General features: G+C 52.3%; 12 protein-coding genes and 1 non-coding gene across 13 annotated transcripts; 8 read left to right on the top strand and 5 right to left on the bottom strand.

Moving 5' to 3' along the window:
• Positions 1-1,125: 1,125 nt before the first annotated feature.
• DACRYDRAFT_19537 (FYSH domain-containing protein) lies at positions 1,126-1,818 on the top strand. The gene is made up of 3 exons (XM_040771556.1): positions 1,126-1,344; positions 1,406-1,627; positions 1,675-1,818. The coding sequence occupies exons 1-3, from the start codon at positions 1,232-1,234 to the stop codon at positions 1,718-1,720; spliced, it is 381 nt and encodes a 126-aa protein (XP_040633238.1). The 5' UTR covers positions 1,126-1,231; the 3' UTR covers positions 1,721-1,818.
• Positions 1,819-2,144: 326 nt separating this feature from the next.
• DACRYDRAFT_92385 (uncharacterized protein) lies at positions 2,145-2,911 on the bottom strand (the record flags this gene model as incomplete). Its single annotated transcript, XM_040777067.1, has 4 exons — positions 2,145-2,315; positions 2,368-2,411; positions 2,463-2,522; positions 2,585-2,911. A coding segment is annotated over one exon (302 nt), but the record flags the coding sequence as incomplete, so codon positions are not given.
• Positions 2,912-3,902: 991 nt separating this feature from the next.
• DACRYDRAFT_19535 (uncharacterized protein) lies at positions 3,903-5,567 on the top strand. The gene is made up of 2 exons (XM_040771555.1): positions 3,903-4,616; positions 4,655-5,567. Exons 1-2 carry the CDS (start codon positions 4,046-4,048, stop codon positions 5,257-5,259), a joined length of 1,176 nt encoding a protein of 391 aa, XP_040633236.1. The 5' UTR covers positions 3,903-4,045; the 3' UTR covers positions 5,260-5,567.
• Positions 5,568-5,828: 261 nt separating this feature from the next.
• On the bottom strand, positions 5,829-6,299 carry DACRYDRAFT_103287 (uncharacterized protein; the record flags this gene model as incomplete). The annotated part of the gene is made up of 1 exon (XM_040767738.1): positions 5,829-6,299. The coding sequence occupies one exon, from the start codon at positions 6,297-6,299 to the stop codon at positions 5,829-5,831; it is 471 nt and encodes a 156-aa protein (XP_040633235.1).
• Positions 6,300-6,411: 112 nt separating this feature from the next.
• On the top strand, positions 6,412-7,563 carry DACRYDRAFT_97824 (uncharacterized protein; the record flags this gene model as incomplete). Its single annotated transcript, XM_040777484.1, has 6 exons — positions 6,412-6,569; positions 6,626-6,796; positions 6,850-6,939; positions 6,989-7,186; positions 7,235-7,344; positions 7,391-7,563. The coding sequence occupies 6 exons, from the start codon at positions 6,412-6,414 to the stop codon at positions 7,561-7,563; spliced, it is 900 nt and encodes a 299-aa protein (XP_040633234.1).
• A 45-nt stretch (positions 7,564-7,608) lies between these two features.
• DACRYDRAFT_73760 (RNA-binding domain-containing protein) lies at positions 7,609-8,190 on the bottom strand. Its single transcript, XM_040776023.1, has 3 exons — positions 8,149-8,190; positions 7,924-8,100; positions 7,609-7,873 (listed from the first exon to the last, which is right to left on the bottom strand). Exons 1-3 carry the CDS (start codon positions 8,170-8,172, stop codon positions 7,703-7,705), a joined length of 372 nt encoding a protein of 123 aa, XP_040633233.1. The 5' UTR covers positions 8,173-8,190; the 3' UTR covers positions 7,609-7,702.
• A 145-nt stretch (positions 8,191-8,335) lies between these two features.
• Positions 8,336-10,503, top strand: DACRYDRAFT_113058 (uncharacterized protein; the record flags this gene model as incomplete). Its single annotated transcript, XM_040769552.1, has 4 exons — positions 8,336-8,560; positions 8,612-9,298; positions 9,354-10,222; positions 10,269-10,503. The coding sequence occupies 3 exons, from the start codon at positions 8,336-8,338 to the stop codon at positions 9,450-9,452; spliced, it is 1,011 nt and encodes a 336-aa protein (XP_040633232.1). The 3' UTR covers positions 9,453-10,222; positions 10,269-10,503.
• A 198-nt stretch (positions 10,504-10,701) lies between these two features.
• Positions 10,702-10,792, top strand: DACRYDRAFT_t4. Its single transcript has one exon. It is a non-coding gene; the product is annotated as a tRNA-Arg (tRNA).
• A 293-nt stretch (positions 10,793-11,085) lies between these two features.
• On the top strand, positions 11,086-12,376 carry DACRYDRAFT_19532 (uncharacterized protein). Its single transcript, XM_040771554.1, has 4 exons — positions 11,086-11,570; positions 11,623-11,746; positions 11,799-12,030; positions 12,080-12,376. Exons 1-4 carry the CDS (start codon positions 11,107-11,109, stop codon positions 12,322-12,324), a joined length of 1,065 nt encoding a protein of 354 aa, XP_040633231.1. The 5' UTR covers positions 11,086-11,106; the 3' UTR covers positions 12,325-12,376.
• Positions 12,377-12,491: 115 nt separating this feature from the next.
• Positions 12,492-13,373, top strand: DACRYDRAFT_103282 (uncharacterized protein; the record flags this gene model as incomplete). Its single annotated transcript, XM_040767737.1, has 4 exons — positions 12,492-12,683; positions 12,738-12,808; positions 12,861-13,002; positions 13,050-13,373. 4 exons carry the CDS (start codon positions 12,492-12,494, stop codon positions 13,371-13,373), a joined length of 729 nt encoding a protein of 242 aa, XP_040633230.1.
• Positions 13,374-13,402: 29 nt separating this feature from the next.
• On the bottom strand, positions 13,403-14,016 carry DACRYDRAFT_113055 (Prefoldin beta-like protein; the record flags this gene model as incomplete). The annotated part of the gene is made up of 4 exons (XM_040769551.1): positions 13,403-13,597; positions 13,653-13,785; positions 13,837-13,927; positions 13,980-14,016. 4 exons carry the CDS (start codon positions 14,014-14,016, stop codon positions 13,490-13,492), a joined length of 369 nt encoding a protein of 122 aa, XP_040633229.1. The 3' UTR covers positions 13,403-13,489.
• A 127-nt stretch (positions 14,017-14,143) lies between these two features.
• Positions 14,144-17,403, bottom strand: DACRYDRAFT_97822 (uncharacterized protein). Its single transcript, XM_040777483.1, has 14 exons — positions 17,383-17,403; positions 17,236-17,331; positions 17,101-17,185; positions 16,957-17,053; positions 16,799-16,907; positions 16,447-16,745; positions 16,017-16,397; positions 15,816-15,969; positions 15,306-15,761; positions 14,986-15,256; positions 14,880-14,934; positions 14,634-14,831; positions 14,532-14,581; positions 14,144-14,483 (listed from the first exon to the last, which is right to left on the bottom strand). Exons 1-10 carry the CDS (start codon positions 17,387-17,389, stop codon positions 15,189-15,191), a joined length of 1,752 nt encoding a protein of 583 aa, XP_040633228.1. The 5' UTR covers positions 17,390-17,403; the 3' UTR covers positions 14,144-14,483; positions 14,532-14,581; positions 14,634-14,831; positions 14,880-14,934; positions 14,986-15,188.
• A 260-nt stretch (positions 17,404-17,663) lies between these two features.
• Positions 17,664-21,701, top strand: DACRYDRAFT_86083 (inositol polyphosphate phosphatase; the record flags this gene model as incomplete). The annotated part of the gene is made up of 20 exons (XM_040776760.1): positions 17,664-17,898; positions 17,956-18,446; positions 18,496-18,622; positions 18,672-18,724; positions 18,773-18,839; positions 18,898-19,312; positions 19,360-19,574; positions 19,625-19,716; positions 19,770-19,846; positions 19,899-19,965; positions 20,012-20,054; positions 20,105-20,195; positions 20,242-20,326; positions 20,388-20,468; positions 20,518-20,708; positions 20,759-21,006; positions 21,058-21,138; positions 21,188-21,337; positions 21,393-21,437; positions 21,487-21,701. The coding sequence occupies 20 exons, from the start codon at positions 17,664-17,666 to the stop codon at positions 21,699-21,701; spliced, it is 3,069 nt and encodes a 1,022-aa protein (XP_040633227.1).
• Positions 21,702-21,765: the final 64 nt, after the last annotated feature.

The raw sequence follows: 21,765 nt of genomic DNA, 5'->3' as shown, positions 1-21,765 counted from the left end.
TTCTTTGTCCCCTTTCATTGGGTAGAAAGGACAGGGATAGGGAGCCGCCGTTCCCCTATCCTGTTACGGACCGTCTATTCTTCCCGAACATATGTGGCGATTGAGATCCGTATGAGCGGGGAGGGGGAACGTGTGTTCCACCCCGCTTTATAATACGCTTGGAGCGCTGCTGGAGGAGGGGCAGCCTTCGCTCGCCCGGCTCGGGCTTGGGATGCTGATACAGTGCTGATGCTGATTCCGGGGAGAGTTCCGGAAGGGAGGAGGAGAGAATCTAATCTCCCCGGTATCGCAGATACAGCCAACCGCGGCAGGAATGTGAAGCACAGGGGTTGCTCCTTGTGCTCGTTATGACATCGGATGCTATGGGGTATGTCTAGCCATAGCGTATAAGCTCGGTGGTCGTCATTGGCATCTCAAGCCTGAGCCTTCAATCCCGACCCAGACGATCAAGTCCGGTAAGCTTCTCCACTTGCACTGGTCTATCCCTGCTGAACCAGGGCTTAATATCCCGCGCAGAGATGTGCATGACCAACCAGACGCTGATCGTTTACCCCCTCTGTGGGCACACGCGACTCGCCGACCAGAGCTTTCACGCCTGCACAGACAAGCTGGCCCTTCCCGCCCATTCCGGCTCCCCAACCCCCAGCACGAGCACCAGCGCCCCTCCCCCGGCACTAGGGACCGACAGCCCCTCGCATCATATTGAGCAAGGGAAGGATGTGTGCTATGCCCGTGCGGGGCTGTGCGAGGTATGCGCGATGCGGGAGGAGGTGGAGTATGAGGTTGGGACGGGGATGAGCTGGCCGATGCATGATGGCTGGGCGGACAAGTCGTTTTGAGAAGTCAGAGTGCAGAGTGGAGATATTCATTTTTTCGAGTCATTGTTAGTCACGAATGTTCCTGTTTTTCATGTGAGCTTCATCTCCGTTGTCAAGCGTTAATGTTCCCTATGAAGTTGTCCAAGTCACCAATATCATCATTCGCTAAAGTGGCTGTGCGTTATGATGACGACATCACATGACGCGCCTCCCGCCATCTCCGCCCGCAATGCCGGTAAGGCGGGAGCATTGCCCATCCGGAGCCTATAAAGCGTTCAACTGGCAAGTGGTCGTGTGGCACTAAAGCATCGTTTATCCAGCAGTCATAACTTGCATCGTCTCTTCCCCTCCTCAACATCAACCTCAACCTCGACCACAACTTCCCCCTACCCACCCCCCCACACTTACCCGACATGGCCAAATCCGTATCTGTCCTCGTCTACAAGCCTGACTCTCAGAGCACAGACGAGATGATCATGATCGTATCCGACCCCGTAGCCTACAAGAAATGGAAGGACGGTGACCAGTAAGCCCTTCCCACTCCATCCTTCTCCCTGCACCGCTCACCACACTCCTGTCCTCTGCAGCACCATCCCCCTTGTAGAAGTGCTCGACTCATTCTCCGTGTATCATTCTGGCCAAGGCTCGCAGGGCAATCTCGGCAAAGCCTCTAAGCAGCAGCTCGAGACCATCTTCGAGACCAGCAACGAGGATGCCATCGCACTTATCATGCTCGAGAAGGGGACGCTCAAGGCGAGCGAGAACTTTGGAGACCCGAGCGTGAGGTTCTCGGATAGGAATACCTCAAAGTACGTCTTTCTGAGCCTCTGGATGCATGGGATTGATCGGTCTCCAGTGGAGCGCGTCTTGATACCCGCGGACATGGTGCGCGCGGGGTGTAATACGTCGTGATATAGGGATCGATGGCGTGATGATGTACCTGTACCGTCAAGAGAAAGTTAAAGTCAATCAACCGTTAACCGCATATATCTGCTTTTTGTCGCCCAGCTATGAGTGCGCGTATGGACGAGGGGTATAATCCATCCGTTTCCGAGCTTGTACGCCTACAGGCGACGAGCTTACTACATACATATGTCCACTGCTAGAGAGCATGCAAGAGAGAACGAAATAAGCCGGGAGAAAGTCTGTGCAACTGCACCGTCCACTACGCCGTCTCGGCGCTTCATCGGCGCTATAACAACGTACCCATTACCATTCGTGCTCACACTCAAACATCCACTCCGAGCCCCATCCACCCAGCACCCCAAGCGACGATCTGCCTCACCCTTTCCAAGACCCATGCCCACCCTTCCCACTCCCTCACACCTACGTACCCTTCCCCCGTAAGCACCCACACCTGCCAGAGCAGGACCATCCCCGCCAGGCCCAGGAAGAGGCATACGAGCCTTGCACGAAGGGGATGAGCAGCGAATGGCTTGAATAGGGGATGTGGGGCACGCGGGGGGGCAGGAGGGGCGTAGACGAGGTGGTGAAACTCTTGGAAATGGGGTAGGGGGGAGGCGCGGAGCGAAGGCGAGGAGGGAGTGACGATTATCGTTGGGAGGAGGGGGGTTTGTTGCGCTTCTGCTAGTTCTGGGAAGGGTTAGTCTGTGCGTGTGTGGGTAGGACGCAAGGGGGACGCACTCGATGGACGGGAAGAACGTTGCATTGAGCGCTTGGAGCTGCCCGGAAGGCAGGTGTCCTCTGCGCGAAAGGTGAGTGGTGTCCGATGATATCGGTGCATTACTGGGAAGCTCAATACGTACCTTGCAGCAGATCCACAGACATGGGTTATGAGGCTACCTGGGGCTTGTGGAGCAGGATGGTCGTCGTGTTCGTAGTTGCTGCTGACTGAGGGTCAGAAGCTGCAGTGCTAGGCCGATGACGACGGGCGGTTGATCTCCCGTTTAAGCTGATATCAATGTCGGAAGGACGGTTGAGGCTGGCTTGTGCGCTGCGCAGGGTTCTCGGAACGTGCTGAGGGCGGTGCGGCAGGGCTGGAAATAAGACCTTCGTTGCTGGCGGATTTGGAGGACGTTGAAGAGAGAGTGGAAAGAGAGAGTGAACGAGCGAGAGGTGTAGACAACGAGCGGAAGGCGACAGGGAGAGAGAACGTCCGTTGAGGGTTCGGAGAAGATAGAGCGACCAATCAGATTCCCCCTTGGAACACCCTTGCTAAGGAGAACGTAACATTCCTTACTCGGTAATTTATGAAAAGGGCATGTAAACAAACTGATCGGATCTGACAATGACTTGTTGAATATTGGTGTTTTAGCGCTTATGTTGTTCAATTGTTGTTGTATGTCGTATTGCTTATAATTACCCCGGCAATTGCAATATAGTTCATCATCAGCGAATCCTCAAGTGTTGACGGACTATTCAGCAACCTCTCACACTCAGTGAGAACGGACCCAATGCTGTGGGGTACAGCCGGGGATTATGTGGTAATCAGCACGCCATTTTACCATTTTGTCGTCTCGGGCAATATCTGGCAAAGCACGCTCATCGCCGGATAGTTTCCTTGCAATACTGCCAAGAGCGCGTCGGAGATTCTCTTTGGCACAGAAAAGCCAGATGTATCGTTCGCCACCATACGGTCGGACGAGGGGACGTACAACTCGTAATTTGAACGTGATCATCAGCACCATAAGAACAGGGCCAGTGTACGCAACCCGAGGACGGAGGATACAGCTACGAGCCGCAGCACGCCAGGCCGCGCATCATGATGCCGACTGTGTGATGAAGTGAAAGAACAAGGTTTTACCAATGGGTGGACCGGGGATATCAATAACGTTTGCAGCCACAAGTCAGTTTTACTGTACAGTTTCAATGATATGTGTAACAGGCATTGATAAGTAGCCAATTCAGTACACGGAGAATAAGTAGAACGTGTGGTTTTCTGAATGAGGATAGCCAATCAGCGGGCGAGGCGGGGTGTTTCGGTCAGCGAATGAATGTGATACGGAGACAAAATGTGTTACTCGAAGCTTCGGTTGCTGTGCATTTTGACTCGTTTGTTTCCGTATGCTGTCCCCCCTTGTGTGTTTTTAAAGCGGGCGACGTGGAAGGGGACATTTGCCACGACGGCCCTCTGCTCAGAACACGTACTCACCATCCACACTTTTTCCATTTCACTCAATCTTCACTAGCTAGTCTAGTTGTACTTTCTCAACAACACCCACCATCCACGTCCTCGATAATCCCTCTGTCCTTCCTACAAAATACTCATGGACTCAATCGCTCCAAGTCTCTTGCTCAGGCAACCATCGCCAGATTCATCAAACGAGTCTCATAAAGGCGAAAACCCGCGCAAGAGGAGACGGGCAAACGACCCACCGCATGAGGTGCCTGACACTCCAGGGCCAGATGCATCCCCAGAAGAACGTCGTGCAGCCCGTGCACAACGCAATAGGATCGCAGCCCAGAGTAGCAGGGATCGTCGCAAGCAGGAATACTCTTACCTCCGAGACCGTATCTCCGAGCTTGAACAGGAGAATCAGTTGCTTCGTGCAGGTCACTTCCTGCCTCAAGCGCTGACAAGTCCTGCCCTCTCCTCGACATCCCTCGAATCTACGCCTGCTTCTACCTCTACCTCTGCCGATCAGTGGAAGCGCGACATCGAGAGTGAGAACCGCGACCTCCGGAACAAGGTCGCCAACCTCGAGCGTATGTTCGCCCTCATCGCGCCTGCCGCCATGAACTCCCTTTCCCCCGCCCCCGACGCCGCAAGTACTTCAGTCCAACCAACCCCGGTCGCACCAGATATCCCTCAAAGTGTACCCACTCGCCACCTAGCACGGGTGGCGACCGTCTCCCTGGTGGAGCCGGCCCCGCAGCGGGTGGGTACCAGTCCACTATCCCCAACTTTCCCTTCCCTCCGAACCCCCTCGCCCTCGACCGGGCAACCGCAGACTGGCTCCTTTCTCTCCTCCAATATGGTCCACCGATCCCCCAACCATCCGCATCTCTCCCCATCCCCGCCGTACTCCCAGTCCTTTCTTCGATTTCGAACCAGGATCAACCCCACCAGGCGGCGTGTAACCTCCCGTCCGTCTCGCAGGTGCCCCTTGGCTCCCCTTTCAGTCAAGGACAGGACATTGCGGATACGACTGCGGATAGCGCCGTCATCGCGGCCATCCGCGCGACCGTGCCGGAGATGACCTTCCTCCCTACGCCGTCGACGTCTCACGCCGGCTCCGAGTTGGACTTTACCGAGTTCTCCCTCGAGCAGGCGTCTGTTTCCGAGCCCTCAGCGGCAGACGCAGCGTCGACCGCCATCGTAGAGGAGATGATGAGCAAGTACCTTAATGACATGGTCTCGGACCAGAGCTGGGCTTGGGAGGCGCGCGGGCACGACACAACCGACGAAACCAAGGACGTAATGACATCCACCATCCCTACCCATCTACTTCCCGGAGCGGCTGAAGTAAACGTGTTCTGAGTACGGTATGTTCCCCTTTCTTATATCTCTCTCATCTCTCCTCTGTTTCTCGTATTTGAGCTGTCCGCCTCTCCGTGATCGAACAGTCTTGGTCGTTCCTCGTTCTTGTCCTCTGTCGTCCACCCAGATCCACCAACCGTGTCCGGTTCACTCTCTTTGCTCAGCTCCGCTCGGACAGCGCTGCACGCTGCCTCCCTTCGGGTTGTAGGCGGCTGTGGCGAGTCTTTGCGAGTTGACTGGATGGTGTGACTGGATCGAGGGAGGAGGAGACGGGTGAGTAGGTAGATAGATAATGGATGTATTTGGAACGTATATGCGCGTCTTTTGTGTGATTCGTTTGCAATTTCCGCCGAGGTCGACTGGAGGGAGGGCAAGAATGGATATTATTGCTAGTCAGGAAATATCACCAATATATGCGTTTGACTGAACGCATACTACATTGCACAATCATCAAACAGCCCACAAACTGAGCTCACATCTCTCCCCCCCCCCTCCCCACTCGTAGCAAACTCCTCTTCTATCCTCCTGCTCCCCAGGGGAAGCCCAACCTGGCCCCTCCCCACATATGCTCAAATCGCCCTCCCCAAACTCAGAACATTCTCACACCCCTCCCCTCCCCTCACGCAGACAACCGTGTTCTCCCCCGTCTGGTGATCGGGTACGAGGCACTTGATGTCCTGCGGACTGGGGCAGGGGCAGTCTGCAGGTGTAGGGGTGCAGAGGAGGGTCGTTGGGCAGAGGTAGGAAGCGCAGGGGACTGTTGGGTCGTTAGCTTGGTTTCGGAAACGCGGGATTCCGGAGCGCGGGAAGGGAGCGGGGGTGGGAGTGGGAAGTGAGAGGGGAGGGGAGGGGAGGGAAGACGTACCTGCGTCGGCTTGCGCTTGCCAGAGGGACTGTGTACTGCCCGGCTGGGGGTTGCCGTAGTGCGCTTGAGGCTGGTTTTGCCGCCCGAAGAATTGGTCAAATATGTTGAATTGGGCGGAGATGAGGGTGGGGAACAGCAAGAGAAGGAGAGCGAGAGGGAGTTTTGTTGGTAACATTTTTGGAGAGGAGGCGGCGAACGAGATTGACGTTGACGTGGTCGCGTTCGTGAAAGGGTTCGGGTTCAGGTTCAGGGGTGTGCGCTTCTTCGCTCTACCCTCTCGAACTATCATGTCCGAGCCTATGTTCAAGAAACGCACGCGCCCTGCGAACGCTGGAAAGCGGCGGGCTGACGACCTCGGATCGGGTGCGTCTACACCCGTGGTCGAGTCTACGCCCGAGCCGCATTCTGCAACAGAGGACCCAACAGAGGATGCGCGCAGCTTAGGGTGAGCCTTGCTGATTAGCAAATGCACGGGAACTGAGGGGGCCGAAAGGCTCGCAGATTGGAGGACATCATCGCTTTACGCAAGTATCGACAGGGGATGAGGCATGAGGGGATCGATGTGGGAAAATTAAGCAAGGGGGAGAAGAGGAAACGGAATCCTGAGGGAGAGGACGATGGCGCTGTGGTCGAGAAGGGTGGGCTGAAGAGGCGCGAGTTCGAGGGAGAAGTGTATGCGCATGTCATATGATTGCTCCTCGTTGGATTTGCTCATATGGGTGCAGGGAGAGTTCAGAGGCCGAATCTATTGCGAAGAAGTTACGGGCGAACAACTTCACCCAGCAGACGAACGCCTTGGATGTCAACAAGCACATGTATGCAGCTCGTCTCCTTCGCTGCCCTCCATGATTCATTTGTATGCAGGATGGAATACATCGAGGGCGAGATCCGAAAGCGGCGAGGGGACACAGCTTCCACCGAAGAGGGACAAAAGACTGGCGCATACGACCCGTATGCACAGCTGTTCAAGACGGATGTTAAGCCTGACTCGAGGGAGGAGGCGGCAATCTCGACGAGCATGGCGATGCTCACTGCTATTCCTGAGGTTGACTTGGGTATGGAGTACGTCCGCTATAGCCGTGGTAGGTTGCACTGTGCTGATGATAATAGAACCCGGCTGCGAAATATTGAGGAGACGGAAAAGGCCAAACGGCAGGCTGCAGAAAGAGTTCACGCACGGAAACTGACGGAGGAAGAGGAGGGGTTGGCAGCGCTGAGATGCAAGTTCTTCCTTCCCTTCTTATGCTAATGTTTACTCTGTGATAGTTATGCGCCGTACGAAGGAAGAGCAGTCTCCGGCAATCGCACTCATGAATGCTAGACTTGAGGCACAGGGATTCGCCCCGACGCCGCCTACGAAGACAGGGCAGCCACACAAACCTCGCACTGCGACTGATGACCAAGCGGTGGAGAGGTTCAAGCAGAGGATGCAACGATAGCAGAGCGTAGTATCTGGTAGGGAATTCCCTCGCCTGTCATTGTTTGCACATTATTACATTGTAGAAATACAGCAGCGTCTGGCGACACATCCCGTCGTCAGACGCAACCCAATACGCGTAACCCAAAAACAGCCAGTGTTCATACGTCGGGGATATCGTGTTTCTTCTTCAGTGCCTCTAATTCTGCCTCTCTCCTCTCCAGCTCTGCCTTCTGTGCCGCTGCTTCTTGCCTTGTGGGCATATGGTACAGGACGACGATGTACCTCTCTTGAAGATGGAAACCGTTCAGGTGATCCAGGGCATTTTTAGCCTGCCAATGAGTCAGCTCTCCACCGAACAAGCACAACAACAGATACGAACATCCATAACGTCGTCATACACGACAAAAGCAGTCCCTCTCGTCTTCTGCTCGTTCCCAAGCCGGATCTGACGAATGGTACCATAACGTCCGAAGAGGTCGTACAGGTCCTCGCCGGTGATGGTGTAGTTGAGGTTCTTAACGAACAGAATACGGTTTGCTCCAGGTGGGAGCTTATTCTACTCTCAAGTCAACTAGGATCAGAGATTCAAAAGAGCGGGACTTACTGCTGGTCGTATTATAGCAGACATGGTGGCGGATGACCACAGTTGCAGGAATGTTGGAGAGAGACCACAGGCCGCTGAACCCTTTTGGCTCCGCCGAGGCGCCTGACCCTCAATGCAAGACAACGAGCAACCCACCACACTCGTCTCCCGATGGCAGCACACTCCCTTCTCTTGAAGGGCCGTCACCATGGTGAGATTGCTCAGAGGACTTCGCCCGAAGAGTCTTATCCGGCCCTTCGGCTTCGGCACCCCTTGGGATGGTAGACGGTACATCCAAGAGCGCCCGCAGGTCCCGCCTTCTCGTACGTGGAAACAGATGTTCACGGGCGCCATGCCACCCTTCGACTTGTCCGCGCTCCTGGACACCTCTGGCTCCTCCAGCAATGCGCAGCTCCTGGCCAAACAACAAAGCGTCACCAACACTCGCCTACCTACCACCACTGACTTCTAAGTCGCTAACAAGCCTGACCGCGTTAAGCACCTGGTCTTCTTCGACGACCTTACAAAACTTTGCGATGTCGCGTCGGAAGTCTTGGAGCTTGTTGAAAAGCACGAGCCTCTAGAAGAGGTCTTGCGCAGGTCTCAGGAGGCGACTTGGGAGGAGGGCAGCGAAGCCGCGGGTTCATTGATGGATCCATTCTCTGTCTTCTGGGAATATTGCTTTGCCCCAGCAATCGCGAGGGGCAATCGCCATCTTTCTCCTGTGGCCAAAGTCGGGGTCGACAAATATACCCAGGACTTCTTGGCAAATCCAGCGAGTCAATTCTTTGGCTGGTTGTACCGGCATCCTCCCTGTCCAATCGTGATTACGCAGACCCAGCAAGTGTCGTGGGGGCCGACGGGCAAAGTCGATGTAGCCATCCAAGCCACCGTATTCGTCTCCACTTCAAGCAAAATGAAGAAGTCTGAAACCGCGATTATGCTCCTTTTTGAAGACAAAACATTACCCGTCTTCCAGGGGTTCGCCGGCAGCTTGGATAGTAAACAGTCAGACGCAAATAATGTCTACATGCCCTCTGGCACTGGGCGGTCACCGAGTATGGTCGACTTTCATTATCCAGCTGGCAAGATGGAGGGCACGTCCCAATATGTTTTCACCAACGAGCGGAAGGCGCGCCGGATCCGGCACTATGAAGCTGTCATTACTCAAGTAAGTCACATCTAGAATGCCTATCGGAGTATCAATCATTACTGAATGTCTGTAGATGGCTACATACATGTACCAGCACCAAACCAATTATTCTTCCCTTTGTGCGGGAGCTCACTCGTCTTGTTCATCATCAAGAAGAAGAACTATTTGCTGATCAGCAAGGCCTTTGAGATATGCGCAAGTCGTCCGTATGCAACAATGCTCAGCTGACGTGCTCCTGTCATGACAGGGGGATCGCAAACAGCTCGCGATCATTGGCCTAATCTTATACCGCGCTCTCTTCGGCGTATCGCGAGGAGCCGAGTATGAGTTCAAAGCTATGCCCAGATATCTGAGCGAGGCATTGCGCGGTATCTTCAAAAAACATCTGCCCGCCCTCGAAGACGACACGGTGCTGCGAGTGGCGTCAGTTGATCCTCAAGTATTGAAATTGCCTGACGCATTGGAGGATGATGTTGAGGCATCCGATGAGGACCTCGATACCAGTGCCTCTGAGGACGGTGCGGATGAAGGGGTCGCCGGAGTATCTGATGACGACCCCGACGTCGTCTCTTCAGACAATGCAGATAGAGAGGTCGCCCGTGCCTTCGCAGCCGACCCTTGTAACTATCTATCTCCGTCGGACTTCAAACAGACCTGGTTTCCGACCTCCTCGCCAGTCGACTTAAAAGACCTTCGCCTGGATCCTTTGTCCATTGCCCCACATGTCTTTAGGGGTAGACTCGGACAAAAGAATGTTGTTACCAAGATAGTTCCGACATGGAAGGCTTCGGATATGGATCACGAATGTCAGATCTATGATCGATTGAAAGGCTTGTGGGGCAGCGGCGTTGCAATGCCTTTCGGGTCATTCGATTTTCCCCTGGGGAAGATGTTAATCTTGAGTGATGAAGGGGAGCCGCTGGGCGAGTGGTTATCGGAGCGGTATGTTCTGAACATGGGGCTCTTCATCCAGCTGATCATTGTACAGCCAAAAGGTGTACGATTTTCTTGAGAAAGTGCACGAGCTCAACATCATGCATAACGATCTTCACCTCCACAATGTCTTGAAGGACAAGGAGGGCAATCTGACGCTGGTGGGATTTCAGGACGCCACTGGCCATCTGGGAGGAGAATGTTACTGGACTTGCCCTGAGCTGTTCAGGTTCAGAATGCCATGGTTCCCAGCCGATTGGCAAGAGAGTCGAGATGCTGCAATTCTGTAGGTTTTGTTGCTCACAACGTGACGGTCGAATGGTTGGTGTATGCACGTCGACATTTACTGTGTGTACCGCTTGGTGATGCGATGGTTGGGGAGGACGCCCCAGAGTTGTAATCCGATAGACCCACTATGCATGCCTTGTTGATCCCGTGCAGGTGAAACTTTGCAATATAAGCATAGGCTTCCAACTCTTTTGTTGGAAGCCCTCGTGGCCTAATGGTTAAGGCGTTGGACTTCTATGATTACCTCATCTTGGGATCCAAAGATTGCGAGTTCAAATCTCGCCGGGGGCTGTAGGTGTATTTTGTGTGTCCCATTCTGTGATGGGGTGTTTGGGTTCTTGTTGTAGGTCTATTTCTTCAGTTCAGATCCCCTGGAATTTTATCTTGTTACACCACACTAGCAGGTCAATTTTCACAACAATTCCTTAAGTAGAAACAAACGGCTTACATCGTTTTTCGTGGAAATATGTTCCGGTTCGAAATGGAACCCTGAAAGGTGCGTGGGCAAATGAGCGCATTTAGCCGGAAGCAATCAGGCGCGAATCGTCAGTCTCCTTTCGTCACCGCATTCACAACGGTGCAGACGACCACAGCTTCAACTCGCCATGGATGAAGATCCATTTGACGCATCTGTATGGAGCACCAGCGCAGCCAGCACATCTAAACCACCTATATCAACAGCGTCTGTAGAAGAATCTCACGCCGAATTTGCACCTGCCGGTCAGGAAGACGCTTTTGACGACGACTTTGACGACTTCGGCGCGCCTGCTGCGCCTGCGCTTGAGGGCGAGACAGCGAGTTTTGCGGATGACTTTGGAGACTTTGGAGAGACGATTGAGGCAGAATCTGTCACATTTGTGCAGACGGAGCAGCCTGAGCCGTCACCGCTGTCCGCCTCAACAGAAGAGTACCATGCGATTGTGCTTGATCCTATGCCGAGCCGGGAGGAGCTCGAGCGTCAGATCGATGCCCTCATAGCCCCGATATTCCCTATCGATACTGGTCAGTTCACGGACGAACCCGTGCGCGAGGTAGCAGGACTAGGTCAGATGCTGATTACCCAGCAGAGGTGAGGTTGCGTGTTGGTCCTGCAGCTTGACCCCAGCTAACGAACACCCTAGTCGAGACCTTTATCGTACTCTCACTGAGATACCGCCGGACATGACACGGCTTGTCAATTGGACCAGATCACGAATAAGAAGGGAACAACTCATTGCACTTGGTGTTCCGGTCAACCTGGATGAGGCGAGTTTATTGTTGATTCCGGTACACGAGTGGATGTTTACAGTGCACTCAGGTGTTACCCACATCAAACGCCAAACCATTACCCCCATTGCATATAACCACCTCCCCCGCTGCTCGACCTGCTTCGGCACCCCCCGGAAGACCCGCGACCCCAGCCGGACTAGCGTCCCGGGCTGCTACACCAGTCGGTGGTGGTCGAACACCGAGAAGTGGTCCACCTCCTCTCGGCCCTGCACCCAAAGTTGATATGGCCAAAGCTGAGGATGTCCTTCGTGCCACAGAATGTGCGTTGGCAGCTTCATATTACATACATATTCTTACACCCTGCTATAGCACAAATGTCCATTCTTCCGCTGATGGCTGTTGAATCGCAGCTCGCAGATATCCGCACTGTGACGGAACAAGCGAATGCCCTGCTGGCCCATCTTCTACAGAGCCGCGACGTTCTCCAGCAAGACTCCGAAACATACAACCGGCTGATTGCAGAGCTGGTAGGCGAGGCACAAAAGGCCAAGATGCCAGCGAGTCGCTGGGGACGAAGAAGGGAAAAGTCATCTTCGACGATGTCTGGTTCGTAGAGACGTGGGATGTTTGTATCTTTATTGTGCAATCATGATTATTACAACATGGCATATTCCACTGCACTGAGTTTGCAATCCTTACGTCCACGAGCTGCTTGGAACAGCAAGGGGCGAGCCACGGGGTTGGAGTTCAGGAAGTTCCGGGAAGATGGGAACTTGCCAGCATGTCCACTTCGGGGGGTGAATTAGCGTTACTCGCTTTGCAGACGGCGACAGAGCTCTTTCTTTCAAAAGTCATGTCAGGCCGGATCGACAAAGGGAAAACAAAGATTGCTGCGGATACAAGCAACGATGAAGAGGCCGATTATCGTGAATGTTACTACGATCTGAAGAAATGCACCCAGGATATCGAAGAAGTTTGTTGGTTCCACTCTTTATATGTATTAGTCTTCTCACACAACGTGGAGCAGAACAATGACAAGCTGCATCTGCAGATATTGCAGACAAGGCGGAATATTCAACGTATACGGATGGAGAGAGCGTGAGTTCTATATTGCACTGAGCGAAATACTTGAATCTCATCTACTTGTCAGTATCCTCCTCGAACGCTTGGCTTCCATGCCGAATCTTCCTCCAGAACCACTTCCCCATACGAGGTACAGTGGAGGAAGCGACAGCAGCATGGAGGACGATATGGTCCCGACTGTGGCCGCTTTCCAAACACTCATCAGAAAGGTATGCATTTGGCAAATGAGAAGTAAACAGTCTAAACGGTAGATAAGGGCGTCGCAAAGGGGCTTCATAAGCAGCTTTCTGCTGGATATGGCGCTCAAGCCTCGTCACCAGAAGTGGACGACGACGTAGTATCCCCCATAAGCGCAGACGAGCCATTCACTGGCGCTGCCCAGTCATACCAAGCTCTTCCGCCACCAGGCCTACCGGAGAGCGCATATAAGTCTGCAGCGCAGCTGCAGCAAGAAGCGCACCAGCAGCCTCTCCCGCTACCGCAGCAGCCCATTGCCTCAACGAGTTCGAACGCGCCCCGAGTAGTAGGGCGTCAGATTCCATTCGGGCCTCCCGCCCCAAACAGGACGAAAACGGCATAAAGCACCTCACCATGGGAAATGAGGGGGGATCCATGCAGAAACAGCGGCAGAGATCGTATAATACGTGGTATACATATGTGCGAATGATACAATGTCGAAAGAACATGGCATGTACGTTATGCTCGTTGAGGCATTTGGGCGATCCCATGCTCCCGCTTGAACGTAGTAAATTCTGTCTCCTTCTTCTGGTACTGATCGATCAGGGTTTGCAAGACCTTCTGAATCTGAGGCAATTTGAGCACCATTACTTAGTAAAAGCGATGGTTTGGAAGAATATACCCCGTCGCGGTTTGTCTGCAGGGCTGGAATGATATCTTTGACCGTGCGCTCAACCAACACTCCACCGATCATGCGAAAACATGGTCTCTCCGGATGTTTCTCATTGACTTCCTTCAGAGTTTGGAGAACGAGTCTGGGACAATCATTCAGCATTCGTCTCGTTCGCATAACATAAATGACCTACTCATGTTCTTCAGCTTCAGATTCCAGTTCACCAACCTTTTCAGCTAGTGACTGTATTTCCTGTTGGTATCGGGAATACCCTGCTTGAATATCTGATGCACGGTAAATACGTGGGCCCTTTCATATCAACCGTGAATGTATTACCTTGATCCGTCAAGGTTTTCTTCACTGCTTTCGACATTGTTGTACCTTTAATTGTAACAGTGACGCCCGTCGGAGGCAACAAGGGAAACTGATGATGCGGGAGCAATTAGAAGTTCGATCCTAATTCTGACCTTCCGATTGGCGGTCAACGCTGTCTGGTCATCGTTCCCGAGCCCTTCCTCGTCGTTCCCATCCCTCTCTTCGCTGCGGTCATGTCGCTCAGCCCTATGCGCGCAATCGCGCTTCGGCGCATTGCAACGTTTACTCGCCCACTCGCAGCACGCGCTTTCTCTAACTCTGCATTTCGGGCAGCGGAAGTAGTGACACCCAAGTCGACGACTGGTCCAACAAAGGTTGAACCGGGCATCACAGGCACCAAGTCCGCCAGTACGCTCAAGGATCTCGGTGCTGGCGCTGCTCCAGTATACCAAAACCCTTACGCTGGTGGCCCTTCAGCATTGGACAAGGCTAGCGAGCTATTCTTCTTTACCGAGATTGTGAAGGGTACGTGAACTTCCTTCCTCGCAGGAATGGCAACTGATGTCATATTAGGGATGATGATAACGTTGGAGAACATGTTCCGCCCGCCTTACACTATCATGCACGTATCACGCCATTGTACACACGCGCACAGTTTTCTGATTCTGGGACAGGTATCCTTTTGAAAAGGGTCCGATTAGCCCGCGATTCCGTGGGGAGCATGCTCTTCGTCGGTATTCGAACGGTGAGGAGCGATGCATTGCTTGCAAGCTCTGTGAAGCCATCTGCCCGGCCCAGGCTATCACAATTGAATCTGAAACTCGTGAGGATGGATCGCGCAGGACAACACGATACGATATAGACATGACCAAGGTGAGTCGTTTCCAGCGGATCATCTCTCCTTGTTCACATTTTTTCTAGTGCATCTACTGTGGGTTATGCCAGGAAGCATGTCCTGTTGATGCTATCGTTGAAAGTGTGTCCCTTTGTCAATAGGATCTTGCGCTAGTGACTGACATTCATTCAGCATCCAACTACGAGTACTCGACGGAAACGCGTGAAGAGCTGCTCTACAACAAGGAAAAGCTCCTTGCAAACGGCGATAGGATGGAGCCAGAAATTGCTGCCAACCTCATGGCTGACCATGTGTATCGCTGAGGGTGCGATCATGTTAATACGGCAGTGCAGCCATAATACAATATGCACTAATGTACAAATGGGTTGGTAACCCTATCGAAAGAAGGACCGAATCTGCTGTGCGACCTCGTCCGGTGTCGCCCGGATATATTTTTGAGGATCTGAGAGAAAATGAGCTCTTGGGATGGCAAAAAAGGGCTTAGGGCTTACTTTTAGTGAAGTCTGCCGCTTGATGACGCGCCGAGAATCTCTGGAACGCAGGCAGCACAAGGTTATTCACTTCTTCGGCCAGTTTCTCCCTCAGCTCAGCGTCTTGTTTATTGAGAGGGAATGCCTGATGCGTGGCCGCAACCTCGGCTAGGCCGTCAAAAAATCCAGTCCACTGGTCTTTCACGACCTGTCTGCTTCCTTTGCCTTCACTGAGATTGGCCAGCAATGGTGCCCAGTTGGCCTCGAAATAGGACACTTTTGCTTGTCGGAATGCCGTGTTTAGCGCATCCTGGGCTTGCGCGGGTAGCAGGTCATCAATTGCGGAACGGGGATTGAGCAGAATATTGGTTCGAATATAAGACAGATTGTTCAGCATGAAAATAGATCCTGTTTGAGCTCGTTTCAGCGCTCGAGCACGACCTTCCAAGGCTCGAATTAGAATGGTCATAACATCATCTTTGCGACATGGTTAGACCGCTTCCTTTCCCATACTGAAAAATTATAACGCACGGAGATAATGTTCTAAGATCGCGTCTTCGTCTGTTGTAGGTTGAAAAACACCTAAACTTACGTCGCCCATTCTCCAATTTCCATCCCCAAGTGTCTTCAAGGAAGTGCTCACAGCATCTTGTACCTGAGGGAGCATCTCGAGATATTTGACAGTCTGCGAAAACAGTCCGCAAACAACGTATAGTCGGAGTGGTTACTTACCGAGAGCGTGAAATCAGCTACGCCAACGCTTAGTGTCATTGGGATCGCTGAGCCCGCAGCTCTTAGCTCCGCCAAGAATTCCGGAAAGCTTCGCAAACAGATGGCCCTTAGGGAGTGTAGGCTCTCGGCCAGTTCGTTCTCTTTCCTGCCTGCTCGCTGTCGCATTACAATATCCCATCGTGGCTGGAGCGCAGAAACGGAACTGTATTGAGTGAACGCGAGGAAGACATGAGAGCTCAAGGAGCGGCGGACTGGTGCGTGTGCAGCGGTTAAGACGTTTGCAACCATGGTACAGATGGGCGAGATGAAGGAGGAATATGTTGACTGCAGCGCTTGAGGATTCGAAAATGGCAGCAAGCGTTCCATTAGATTGTGTTCCGCCTGTAAAGATTTAGTCGGTTAATATTAATAAAGGAACGTTAATTCGTACTTCTGCCAAAGTGAGAACCCCCGCTACCCATCGACCGAGTAGACGGCCCGCCTCGACATCGGTACCAGCATCTCTCCTCTCCACCCTTTCCAGCACACGCTTGGATGTTGGCTCAACGCATTTCTTTGCCCATCCAGCTCGCATCTCGGCGTAACCCGCTTGACAGTCCTTCAAGGCGGCAGAAAGACCATACGAAGCGGGGTGGGTAGGATGGGTGGATGGGATCGGGAGTGATCGCATAAAGGTAACAAGAGGTTCAAGAGCGGTTATTATTCGGGGCGGAATGGGCTGCACCTGAACTATGGAGTAGATCAGTGACGATAAGTACCTTTCAAATAAAACATATATGCACGGGCAGATTGGTACGCTTCTGGATCCGGCGTTGGGCCAGCCGACGCTTCAGCAACGAGTTTGGTATAAAGCTGACACAACTTCTTTCCTCCGGTTTCGATAACTCGTCCCTACAGCCTCGGTAAATAGAGGCACAAAATGTGGGCGTGCATAGCCTACAGTATCTTTTGCACTCCGCTCGGCACTACCGAAAGCTATCTGGGCGTTCAGACGCTCAATCGCATCGAAGTATGAGGGAAGATCTTGTGAACTGGGGCTGCTTCACGGTCAATTTAGATCAATGAAAAAAGATACCATACGCACCCTCTGAGTATCAATGCCTCTTCGGCCGCAACACCTTCCTGTCGTGCGGCGATTCGATCGATAGCTTGGATGGTCTTGTCAATGTCTAGTATCACATCAGACTCGGATACCTTGCGCAGAAGCCACGTCACGCACTATCGGCTATTCGCGTTAAAGACTGGGTGGATGAGTGCAGTGGGCTTATAGATTTTTCTAATCGAATAAGCCTGGTATCAAATTTGGAGAGAATATCTACGTTGTGCATTCAGTCGGTTGCCCGGGTAGGTAGGGGCCTGAACGTACTGGTCATTCGCAGGCTGATTTGGGAGGTCTTGTTAAGATGCTGTTCCAGCTGAATCTCAAATTATCAGGAGCCTCTCTTATTTGCCCAGGCATATTACTGACCAGCTCTATCTGAGCGTTGTCGTCGTCCATGCTGAACGTTGCGACTCATAACCCCTGACTCGTGAGACGCTGACGCGCCATCGACGCGCAGCCTTGACACTGTTCAGTCACCCCTCGGGCGTTCTATTGACTGGACTCTCTTTATGACTACTTTGACGATTACTTAATTTTCTTCCACGATGCATCTCTATTTGAGAGACGAGCCAAGAACGTTAATGCTGGTGACAAGTTCGGAGGAGGAACGACGAGGCTCTCCTTCCAGAGTGCTGCTGTTTCGGGCTGCTGAAGGGCGAGAGGCATCATCCAAAGCAGTGGTGGAATTACTACACAAGAAAGATGTCGACCTAAACGGCGTAACGCGTCTCTGCCATAGGCCGGTTCATGGGACGCTTGGACTGATTAACGTTGCGAATGGTGCGCATCGCTTACTCGGCTCGTTAACCCAGTGATTGACACTGTCGTGTCGTCTAGAGCTTTTCTTGGCCGTTGTTACCTCTGCTAGTGAGATTGGAGACATCCGAACTTCAACCCAGACCGAAAGCGTGCAACGTATCAATACCGTGATGTTCTACAGTTTGAACTCGGCGACTTTTGATGACTTGATTATGGCTGCGACCGATATGCCCTTGAGCCCATCACTTCAGGACGTCACCGATGCGGAACGCGATCCATACAGCCCTGCGTATGGTAGCTCAACCCCCCAGCAGACAACTGCTTACGATCACCCCTGTGCCCCTCTGACCAAGATATTGTCGGGAGGCACATTCTATTATGCCGCACTGCCATTTTGGGATATCTCATCTCGCTTGGAGAAGCGACTGAAGAATAAGTCTGCTGCCAAAGATCTGAAAAGTTTTGATCAGCGATTTGTCTGGAATGAGCATGCTGTGCAGAGCCTTCTGGACTTCAGAGATAGGCTTGACCAGATAGAGCGAGACGAATTTGATCGCTGTGAGTTCATTGTGGGTTAGCAATGTACCCATGCCTGTCACATGCTAATGCATTATGCAGATCATGGCCATCCAGGGCTATGTTGGCAGTTTCAAGATTGCCCTCCCTGCTCCACCTTCTGAAGGAAAGCCTGTCATAGCCACTATCAGTTTGATCTCACGGCTGGGATGGAAGCGTGCGGGTACTCGTCAGTCAAACCGCTGGCATACCGCGATATAGTATTCACACTCCACAAGGATTCAACACTAGAGGATTGGATGACGAGGGAAATTGCGCTAACTTTGTTGAAGTGAGGTTGGACTCTCCAGGACTTGCTCAGTTGCTGAGTCCAATCCAGACCGAGACGCTATTCAGCACAGATGATGTTTGCTTGAGTTTTGTTCAGGTCAGAGGGAGCGTTCCAGGTCAGTGGCATCATATGTGTTCATTCCAAGAATGAACTGAAATTGTGCACTTCTGTAGTGTTCTGGGAACAACAAGGTGTGCAAGCGTTCGGCCAGCGCATTCAAATCACCCGACCCCCTCTGGCTCAACAGCCAGCTTTCGAGCGACACGCTGCGCAGCTCGTAGAGGAGTACTCCTCCTTTCACGTCGTAAATCTACTGGGGCAGAAAGAGAATGAAGCGATCCTCACATCTGCGTATACCGATCTGATGCGAAAAGCTCAGGCAAATGCTTCAGAAGATGCCATGGGTATGACAAACTTTGATTTCCATGCTCATGTGAGAGCCGGGGGCCACGAGAGTGTTCAAGAGCTCGCACGACTCGACGTAATCCGTAGCTTCATAGAGAGGAGTGGATTTACGATCGCTGATATGGAACTTGGAGAAGTCGTCACTCAGCAACAGGGCGTATTCCGGACAAATTGCCTCGATTGGTATTTAAGTCAGATCTGGTCTCCTCGTGGTTCTAATTGATGTGTAGCCTGGATCGAACGAACTTTGTACAAGACATTTTCTCACGAGAAGTCCTGCAAATATATTTCCGGCAGAACCACCGAGCCAATGAAGGTTCCCATGCTGTGTGGAGTTATCATAGGGAACTATGGGCTGAAAATGGAGACGCACTGTCTCGGATCTACGCTGGCACTGGCGCGCTGAACACCAGTTTCACAAGAAGTGGCAAGCGCACGCTCGGCGGTGAGTTATATTTCAGTCATTTCGCCCTGTTGATGAACAAGTTGGTGCAGGTTTCTTATCGGATGCCACCAAGAGCGTAGGAAGAATGTACATCAATAATTTCCAGGATAAAGGCAAACAGACGGCCATCGACATGTTTCTCGTGAGGGGTGGCATTGATTCCAATGTCTGCATATGAATAAATTCATATCACAGGGAAACTTGGCCGGTCAACAGGTGGTGACGATATACGATCCCATACATGACGCGGTGAGATTGGAATTGGCTCAGAGGTGTGTCCGTTTTGTGTCATAATGCAGCGAGTTGACAAAGAGCCGACATCAGGCTGTCCGAGTATTCCGAGCGTCGTCAGATCTTGGTATTCACAGGTACATGGAATGTCAACGGACGAGTAAGTGTTGTCATTGTTTGGATAATTTAATCTAAAAGTTATCCAGCCTCCGTCAGAGTCAATCATGCCCTGGCTATTTCCTCGACCAGGTAAGAATGCACGACCTTCCTACAGTCTCTCTTTTCAAAATGGTTCCCAGATTCCCCTGTCCCGGATATTATAGCGTTAGGATTCCAGGAGATTGTGCCCCTCACTGCCCAGCAAGTCGTGCAGACTGACCCAGAGAAGAAGTGCGCGATACACCGACTGTCTTCCACCTTCACTCACTATCGTTAGACGCGATTGGGAGCTACTGATTCTCGACACTTTGATGAACCGACCTGATTGCAAGACTGATTATATCCTGCTGCGGAGTGAACAGGTGCGCAGTGGCAAACACCATAGAGTGTTACTTGATTGCTCAATATTTCTACTTGCTCCAGTTGGTCGGAACTGCTCTGATTGTTCTGGTGAAAACCGAGTTAGCTTCGGTCATCAAGAATGTGGAGGGGGCGAGCAAGAAGGTCCGTCGATTGTCAGTTCTCCTGCGTGCCCCCGCCTGAACGAGGATAGACTGGGTTACGCGGTATGGCTGGTAACAAAGGGGCAGTGGGCATACGCCTCGAATACTACGAAACACCATTTTGCTTCGTCACTGCACACCTGGCTGCCGGACATGCAAATGCCCAAGAAAGAAACGATGACTATCGAACAGTAGTGCATGGACTGCACTTCCAGCGGGGAAAGACCATCGGTAGCCACGAGTACGCGCACGATTATTGCTGAACAACCGACCTGACTGAGCTTCCCAAAGGAATGTCATTTGGATGGCTGATACGAACTATCGGATTGACCTTTCTAACGAAGAAGTCCGCGGTTTGATTGAAGCTGATGCTTTGGATGAGCTTTTGGCTGCGGACCAGCTCACCCAAGCAAGGGATATGCACGCGGCTTTTGCTGGCTATGACGAGGGACCCGTCTTGTTCAGGCCAACATATCGATATGACTTACATTCAGACGACTATGATACCAGCGAGAAGCAGCGCATACCTGCCTGGACAGGTAAGTACTATCACTATGGAAATCAGGCGTTTTTCCATGACTGGTGGTTAGACCGCATTTTGTACCGAGGCTCTGATCTGGATCTTTCAGTCTATTCCAGGGCGGAACTTAAGACGTCGGACCATCGTCCAGGTGTGCTCTTTATGAGTGGATCACAGGCATTGACTGATCTAATGTGTAGTCTTTGCAATATTTCGTGCACAGGTGCGGGTGATCGATACCATGAAGAGAGCAGCATTACGGGAGGAGTTGCTTCAAAAGGTGCGGGCCACCACGGAAGGCGAGACACTGGACCAGAAATTGCAGCGTATGACAGTCAACGGGGACGAATGTACGTATACCACCAAATGGTTGCGTTCAGCATCTAATATTTTGCCTTTAATTAGTGCCTCCTCCCAGTTCAGATGAGAACGCTTGGTGGGACAGCCCGAGTGCGTGTTTTTTTCTTGCAGGTGCCACGCAGCGTTGACCCTGGGAAAGATCATCCTGACGGTGTGGTTTCAGCCGTGCCTCCACCGCCACGAGGGATCCTATCCACTAACCCTTTCGACCTCGACATTGACATAGCTTCCTCTGAGTCAGACGAGGAACTGTATTCGGCAGCAGCGACTTTACCCGTTCCATTGACACCAAGTAGACGACCTATGCCTCCCCCTCCGCCACCGAAACCTGCCTCATTGTCCTCGCCTAGATAGCAATCATGTTCCGCTTTGTGATAGACAACAATGTAGCATTACACGCAATTGCGGAATATATACG

This window comes from Dacryopinax primogenitus, assembly GCF_000292625.1.
Source record: "Dacryopinax primogenitus strain DJM-731 SS1 chromosome Unknown DACRYscaffold_1, whole genome shotgun sequence".
In the NCBI taxonomy this organism is placed as follows: domain Eukaryota; kingdom Fungi; phylum Basidiomycota; class Dacrymycetes; order Dacrymycetales; family Dacrymycetaceae; genus Dacryopinax; species Dacryopinax primogenitus.
This window is presented reverse-complemented; position numbering and strand designations above follow the sequence as displayed.

What these genes read in the sequence shown, in the direction of transcription:
- DACRYDRAFT_19537 (XM_040771556.1), top strand. Translation starts at nt 1,232, where the DNA reads ATGGCCAAATCCGTATCTGTCCTCGTCTACAAGCCTGACTCTCAGAGC. An exon ending in AAATGGAAGGACGGTGACCA is followed by an intron (nt 1,345 to 1,405) that starts GTAAGCCCTTCC and finishes TGTCCTCTGCAG; the next exon opens with CACCATCCCCCTTGTAGAAG. An exon ending in TCGGATAGGAATACCTCAAA is followed by an intron (nt 1,628 to 1,674) that starts GTACGTCTTTCT and finishes ATCGGTCTCCAG; the next exon opens with TGGAGCGCGTCTTGATACCC.
- DACRYDRAFT_19535 (XM_040771555.1), top strand. Translation starts at nt 4,046, where the DNA reads ATGGACTCAATCGCTCCAAGTCTCTTGCTCAGGCAACCATCGCCAGAT. An exon ending in ACCCACTCGCCACCTAGCAC is followed by an intron (nt 4,617 to 4,654) that starts GGGTGGCGACCG and finishes CCGGCCCCGCAG; the next exon opens with CGGGTGGGTACCAGTCCACT.
- DACRYDRAFT_73760 (XM_040776023.1), bottom strand. Translation starts at nt 8,172, where the DNA reads ATGTCTGCTATAATACGACCAGCA. An exon ending in CTGCTATAATACGACCAGCA is followed by an intron (nt 8,101 to 8,148) that starts GTAAGTCCCGCT and finishes ACTTGAGAGTAG; the next exon opens with AATAAGCTCCCACCTGGAGC. An exon ending in TGTATGACGACGTTATGGAT is followed by an intron (nt 7,874 to 7,923) that starts GTTCGTATCTGT and finishes ACTCATTGGCAG; the next exon opens with GCTAAAAATGCCCTGGATCA.
- DACRYDRAFT_19532 (XM_040771554.1), top strand. Translation starts at nt 11,107, where the DNA reads ATGGATGAAGATCCATTTGACGCATCTGTATGGAGCACCAGCGCAGCC. An exon ending in ATGCTGATTACCCAGCAGAG is followed by an intron (nt 11,571 to 11,622) that starts GTGAGGTTGCGT and finishes CGAACACCCTAG; the next exon opens with TCGAGACCTTTATCGTACTC. An exon ending in TTCCGGTCAACCTGGATGAG is followed by an intron (nt 11,747 to 11,798) that starts GCGAGTTTATTG and finishes CAGTGCACTCAG; the next exon opens with GTGTTACCCACATCAAACGC.
- DACRYDRAFT_97822 (XM_040777483.1), bottom strand. An exon ending in GAGGCATTGATACTCAGAGG is followed by an intron (nt 17,054 to 17,100) that starts GTGCGTATGGTA and finishes ACCGTGAAGCAG; the next exon opens with CCCCAGTTCACAAGATCTTC. An exon ending in AGAAGCGTACCAATCTGCCC is followed by an intron (nt 16,746 to 16,798) that starts GTGCATATATGT and finishes TCTACTCCATAG; the next exon opens with TTCAGGTGCAGCCCATTCCG.